General features: G+C 39.1%; 1 protein-coding gene across 5 annotated transcripts in view; it reads left to right on the top strand.

Moving 5' to 3' along the window:
* The window catches only part of LOC118444852 (uncharacterized), a 251,424-nt gene extending 247,958 nt beyond the window's left edge, over positions 1–3,466 (top strand). For 4 of the 5 annotated variants that reach the window (XM_085656997.1, XM_085657011.1, XM_035873551.2 and 1 more), the window contains 2 exons: positions 1–189; positions 445–3,466. The exon at positions 1–189 is cut by the window's left edge and continues 57 nt beyond it. In XM_085656997.1, the coding sequence (XP_085513123.1) occupies positions 1–189; positions 445–536 (281 nt within the window). In that variant the 3' untranslated portion in view covers positions 537–3,466. The remainder of the gene's footprint in view (positions 190–444) is intronic. The other variant, XR_014982180.1, reaches the window with a different exon arrangement.
* The last annotated feature ends 4,034 nt before the right edge of the window (positions 3,467–7,500 follow it).

The following is a 7,500-nucleotide window of genomic DNA, read 5'->3' as shown; positions in this document are numbered from 1 at the left end:
CCCCACTCGCGCGCAGAACAACGTGGTCGAACGATAACAACAGGCCGCAGCCCTACAGGAACACCCAAAGATTGTGCTTCATGTACAAAGAGAGCGGTGGGGTTGTTAGTTTAACTGCCAGCCCCGTGGCGTGTCAAAGAGGCATCCCTCCACCCGCACCGATGTTGGCCTTCAACGCGACCAGCACCGGTAAGCAAGCCACTCTGATCCTCCCTCTTTCTCCTCCTCCTCCTCATAACCCATTACTCAAGTCTCGAGCATCGAAATACAAAGATGTTTATGATACTCGTTCCTTTCGAATTTTGACGTAATCTTCGTGTCACATAAAATTGATCAAATTCATAAAAATCGATCATAGCTATCTCCATTTGATGGTTTCTTATCAAAATCAATTTTACGATTTCACGAACAAAGTAGTGAAAGTATCGATTCACGTTGTCGCAGGTCAGTGTATGGAGGAGAACAACGGGCAGATGCATCGAGCGACGTACCTGACGATACTCCTGTTGACGGCGGTGGTCGTGATATTTAGGTGATTCTAATCGAAAAGATGACGACGACGACGACGACGACGACGACGACGACGAGAACGACGAGAACGACGAGAACGACAACGACGACGACGAAGACGACGACAACGACGACGACGACGATTTTCGAGAGAAGCGTTGAACGACCTTCGTGGGAAAATGTTTTATCGACGAGGATGCCGAGCGACGAGGGAAAAAAAAAAGAAGAAGGCAGAGCGAGAGAGACCGCCTCTGGCGCGAAGCAACGGCAGCGATCGTTCGAACGTCGAGGCCAATGGAAAAAGATGGTGGAAGAGAGGTGGAGAAGGAGGAGGAGGAAGAGGAAGAAGTACAGGGTGCCCTGCTGCTGGTGAAAGAGGAAGGAGACGTGGGACGGAGAAGAGGAAGAAAGAATCGATTCACCGGCTTTGACTGCCTTCGGTCGATAGGTCCTGCCAAGTCTTCTATCTCTTTCTCTCTCTCTCTCTCTCTCTTTCTCGCTTTCATTCACTCTCCTTCTCTCTTTCTCTGTCTCTTCCTTTCTCTCTCTCTCTCTCTCTTTCTCTCTCCCCCTCCCCTCTCTCTCTCTCTCTCTCTCTCTCTCTCTATCTATCTATCTCTCTTTCTCTCTGTCAGGAGAAATTCGTGCTCGTACGATCATCGTTTTGGGAGTAAAGGGAAAAGGAGAGGAAGAGGAGAAGGAGGAGGAGAAGGAGGAGGAGGAGGAGAAGATAAAGGGGAGAGAATCAGCTCGACCGCCAGAAGGTACAAACTCCGCACACTATCGTCGACCGTCGATCCTTTGAGGCGAGCCGGTGATCTTCGATCCGTGAACGAAAGGATAAGGATGCACCCGGAGAACGTGTGGACTCTTTTTCCTTACTACGGTCAAACGAACGAACGATGAGAGAGTAAGAAATAGAATGAGAGAGAGAGAGAGAGAGAGAGAGAGTAAGAGGAACAGAAATAGAGAGAGAAAGAGAGAGGACCAGCTGTATGTACAAGCGAAAAAATACGCGTTTTCCTTCGTCTCTCGACACTTCTCGCCAATACGGCCAGTAGCTTTTTTTACCGACACGTTGTGTACACATGTAGCTCGTAGTAAACGCGCGCGTGCTAGATAATTAAAGTCCTCGATAAGAGAAGAAAAGGATGAACGAACGAACGAACGGTTTACCGTGGTCGGACCATATCAAAGCGAGGCAAGGATCGGTCGATCGTTCGTTCTGTTTCTTTCTTTTTTGGACACGAAGGATTACGCGTGGAAAGAGAGTAGAAAGAGAAAACGGGAGAGTAAGAGAAAGAGAGAGAGAGAGAGAGAGAGAGAGAGAATGAGGGACCGATCGTGAAACGAAATATAAGCGCGGTAATCTCGTTCTAGCTAGTAAGCCAAGCGACGAGGCGGGCTCGTTATCTTCTAAGGTAGGAACTACATAGACAGAGAGACTATCCTTGATAAAAGCAGAGACGACGACGGGCAATTTACTCTGCAAACGTTTCCCTCCTGGAATCACGGTGCTCGCCAGACTTCTCCATCTTTTATATATATATATAAACCCACTTTAGGCGACGTAGGCGCCTTTAATTTATAATTATATATGTATATGTATATATATATATATGTATATATATATATATGTATATATATATATATATATACATCCAAGAAATGTATTTATCCATCCATGGCTTGCCTAGGAGAGGATGTCAGAAGAAAACCGCCGAAACCGATGGAGAATCGTGAGCGTACTATATCGGCACGAGATCAAATTCCATGACCTTTCGTTGTGTGTATGTTTGTGTATATGTGTCTATGTGTGTATTGACAGTGGAAACGAATTTTAGAGTAAATCGCCCTACGACGATTGAAAAGTGGCGATTTCTTCTCAAACGCCAAGGATAATTTTAATGTTTTTGCCTGTATAAAAAGATTATTATAAAGCGACGAGGGCTATGTAAGAACAAGTGATTCAACGCAATACAACCTACTCGATAATACATATAGGAAAATGACTATTTTATGCGACTAATAGGATGAGAGAGAGAAATGATAGATAGAAAGAGAGAGAGAGAGAGAGAGAGAGATACGAACCATGTGAAAGGACAATGAGAAGGGGACAGAGAAAGAGGTGAGAACGATAAGTGATGTGAAATAGAAGTTAAAGAAGAGGAAGAAAAATTTGAAAAATTTTATACTTCGCTGCACATTTATATGTCGTCGTATAACTGTGATCGATTTTTTTTTTCTTTCCGACGAGTTCGCCTAAAACAGAAGAGAGAAAGAGAGAAAGAAAGAGAGAGAGAGATATATATATATATATATATATATATATATATATAAAGAGATATAAAGAGCCAAAGAATAGAGAAGATTTATTCTTGCATCTCTAATCCGCGTTGCGAATCTCTTCTAAACTCTTTCTCTCATATCCCTCCGACTCGACCTCGATGCGATCGCGAACCTTTTCATTTCTATATTTTCTTGTAGAGAGAAAGAAAGAGAGAGAAATAAATAAAGGAAAGGAAAAGAAAGAGCATAGGGAAAGATTTTGTTTTCGCAAGGGCACCGAGGTCTCTCCCTTTTCTTTCTTTTTTTTTTTTTTTTCTTTCTTATAGCGTAAGGAATAAGCAATAAAAAACGCGCAATGGCTGAACGCTCGATAAAAGAGAGAGAGAGAGAGAGAGAGAGAAAGAGAGAAAATAAAAAAAGGAATAAAAAAAATAAAAGCGGCAATTAAATGGCGTAAACGATTAATCGTATTTACGAGAGGTAACTCGACGACCTTCGTAGATATATTGATCGGGAGAAATGATTATATATCTATTGTGTACCGATTTTCCCTTGAATTCGGATTGAATCTATTTGCGAAATGAAAAAAGCTTCGAAGGAGACGGCGACGTAAGGAACGGGCGAATGCAAACGATATTATTGTAACTAATACAGAGTCTATATATTATATTATTGTACAACCATCTTTGTAATAATTAACCCAAACCGAGTGACGAGAGGATAAACAAAAGGAGGAGACGTGCAATGAGAACATTTGACAATGAAGAGAAAACATGAGAGTGTTCGTATGCGTGTGCGTGTATGTGATTTTATGTGAGAAAGAAAGAGAGAGAAAAAGAGAGAGAGAGAGAGAGAGAGAGAGAGAAAGAGAGAAATAGAATGCGACCGAAATAGAGGATGACACAGTGAAACATAAAAAGAAAAAAAGCCAATCGCTATTTTACCACTTTTTCAATCGCGTTATCGTAGTTTGTATACTATTAAACTTTTCTTCGATTTATCGTTAATTACGTAAACGAAAACCATCGTCGGACGTTCCGCGAATAAATCCTCGTGTTTAAATGAAATTGCAATTTATCTTCCCTAATGTAAACATCTTATTTACTTAACATTTTCCATTCGTAGTTTGTTTATCTTCTCGAACGTTATTTTTCCTTTGCCAAACTTTCATGTCATTCTAATTACTTTTACATCAATCGAAACTTTAACGTCCTTCGTAATATTCGATATTGTAACAGACAAATTAAAAATTGATTTACAAAGGATGAAACGTAGTAATTAACGACGATGGTTTTTTTGATCCAGTTTTGTGATTTCGTGGTTCTTCGATGATAAAGGAACCTAATCGAGATTAATTTTCTTTTTTTTTTTTAATCTCCTCGAGTACCTCGGTACTACACATGACGAATAAAATCTCTTTATTGTTATTGTATCGTCATATTGCGCACACAGAAGATGAAAGGAAAGAAAAAAAAAAAAAAAGAAAAAAACGAAAAACAAGAAAAAAAAAAGAAAAAACAAAAAACGCGATGCTTTATCGGGCCAGCTCGCAAGGCACCTTTTAATTTTTCACGGACAGGTAGGTCTTAGGCGTTAGTAAATCTTAGCAAATTAGCAGCATAGTAATAACGTATCTCGTACCTAAGAAATGAAAAATAAAAGCGGAGCAGCGTATTTAGCATAACGCATAAAGGAAAAAATCTTTAGCCGATAAGAACGTCTCATAGCTTCGTAGGTGATAATAAGCTCATTGTGACAGCAATCAGACGTGGCTGCCCCGCGGTCAAATCGCCAATAACCTTCTCCCTTTATCTCCTTTTACCATGATAGATACTCGATAATAAATCCTGACACGACATTGATCTGTCGCACGATGGATACAAATCTCAAAACGTACGCAAAGGAGTTAGAAAGAATAATCTATCGAAGGAATATAAGCAAACGTTAATGGGAATCATATTTTAAAATTATTACAATACGATTTACATCTATACAATCAATTTTAAATGAATACGAATGAATTTTAAAATCAACTTCCAGTTATCTTTTAAATGTTTTTAATGGTTTTTCAAAGGGAACATCGGATGTCATTTTTAAATGAACGAATGCTCAACGAAAATCTACATCGAAAGATTAACATACATACGTGTTTATACATATGTACACATATACACATACACACACACACATATGTGATTGCGACGACGCGACGCAGTGGTCTCAGGCCGAACGAACGACCGCTCTCCGTTGTTTTCGATTTGCTTGGTGCAAACAGCATCGAGAAATTCGATAATTTTCCAGAGCATCCACAAACATCGTTACTAACCGACCACCTCAATTCGCGTCGACTGCACTCTCATGAAACATTATGCGCGCCCCGCTTAATGAGATTGATGCAATCGCCTGATGCGTTTAATGCTACCAATTTACATTGGGCCCTAATATCGTGCGCGCGCGCAGACATTCCACTAATGGAGTCGCTAATGAGAAACAGAAGCAACCCTTTCACCCATCCACCCACGTCGTCTCTACCTCTTCGACTCTCTCTCTCTCTCTCTCTCTCTCTCTCTCTCTCTCTCTCTCTCTCTCTCTCTCTCTCTCTCTCCCTCTTTCTTTCTCCCTCTCACTTTCTCTCGTCTTCTATCTATCTATCTATCTACCTCTCTCTCTCTCTCTCTTTCACTCTCTCTTTCTTCCATTTTTAACGATGCATATAACCGAGTCGTTTAATTCAACGAACACGATAATTCATTTACATTATCCCGAAGAAACTCGTTTATTTATCGTTATTCGATTGAACATAACGTATAACTACGCTGATTCGAAAATCATTATTATTATTATTATTATTATTATTATTATTATTATTATTATTATCACTATTATTATAAATCATGAGAAATCCTTTCTATCTTGAATATAACATTCGATCATAAATTTCAATCGAAGTTAATCGAAGTGAATTTTATCGTAGAAATGACGTAAATAGGAAGAAAAGGATATCTTAATTCTTAATCAACCTCGTGACAATCCTGAAATCCGCTTGCGATTTTAGCAATCAAAAAATATAGGTACCTATGTGACGTGATGAGCAGCGATGCATTTTATTATTCGCGATAATGCGTATAAATTTAAATAATTGTTGGATATTTTGTATGCACGTTCGTTCGTTGGTTCGTTCATTCGTTCATTCGTTCGTTTGCGTAAATTCAGATCGGAAAGGCAATCAAAGAATTATCCGCAGTGCGGATATAACCACGCGAAACCAGTCCCGACGACGGTTACGAATGAAGCACGGCTTACGTAATCGGACTTGTCTGCGTTAACGATTTTATGGGACCTCGTCTAATGGGATTATCGGATTACTTCCATGTCCGTACGAGTACTCCCTCGCGATTTATTACTACCGTACGTTGGTGGATTATGCTGCTCATTCTTGGATCTCCTTCCTCGTACGAAGCCGCAATACTCTCGCGGGAACCTTTAAACTCGGCATTCGTGACACTCGCGGCCGAACGAATCAAAATGAAAAGTGCTTTTAAATCGAATCAAAGTTCACAAAAGTAAAGTCGATCACGTCGAATATTTCTTTCATTGAACGTTCTCGATCAAGACCGAGACACGTGAAATTTAAATAGCCGAACACTTTTCGTCACCGTCGGACGACACGTCTAATGGCCTTTTTATAAAGGTATTATATATCGTTCGCGATTTTTCAAAAGTAAACTTCTCGATCGATAAGAGAATGCGAACTTGACTTTATAAGAACATTGAAAAGAAAATATAAAATTGATATTATATCTTAATAATTAAACATTAAAAGTTCCATAAGAGGAACTACGATTTCTGAACTCATCAAATAATCACTCCTTTAGATAGATCAAACATTGTTAAATTATTCCTATCTAAAATTACTAAATAACGACAATCTTTTCGTACCTAATATCGTGATACAACAGGCATGTCAAATTCATTTCGATTAGCGAATAAATTAAACTAATTTGGATTAACAGATTGTATACTATCTGTTACATTTTCCAAATTTTTCATCACCTTTTCATTTTCTTCTTGTAAAAATGATATATGATGTATTAAAAAAGAAACACGCACATGTACGCACACAGATGCAAATTTAATACGTGAAATTGTATACGTGCAGCCAATGTATCTTTTAATCATTTAAAAAAATTTCATGAGCCTAATACTTTGACATGCCTGTCATATAATGGAACCCCTTGAAAAAAAAAAGAAAAAAAAAAAAAAAAAGAAAAAAAATGAGTGATCGAGAGAAATCCCATTATCATCATTTTCAATTGCTCGTATCCAAAAGAGAAAAAAAAAGAAAAAGAAAAAGAAAAAAAAAAGCAAAAAAAAGAAAAACAAGGTCGTAAAATAATCGACGCATTCCCGTCGAAAACTTATCCCGAGTCGCTATCCCTTATTACAAGTCACCCTTCTGTTTCTCATCCCCTAACGCGCGTGTCTACGTACAAATACGATATCAACGAGGCACCCTTAACAATCGTAAGAGCGTGGCTTCTAGGTGGTGGTCCATAGTCGATAGATTAAAAACGAGGGATGCTGTATAATACGTACATACGTAGCGATCCTTTGGCATATGGGAACGAAATGTACGGGATAAGTTCTCCCTTCGTTTCTCCTTTGCGTACCCTCAACCCAGAATCGAGGACGTTTTCAATC

This window comes from Vespa mandarinia, chromosome 1 (assembly GCF_050613455.1).
Source record: "Vespa mandarinia isolate Hongniang chromosome 1, ASM5061345v1, whole genome shotgun sequence".
Taxonomy (NCBI): Eukaryota; Metazoa; Arthropoda; class Insecta; order Hymenoptera; family Vespidae; genus Vespa; species Vespa mandarinia.
The sequence above is the reverse complement of the archived record's forward strand: the minus strand, read 5'-3'. Positions and strand labels throughout refer to the sequence as shown.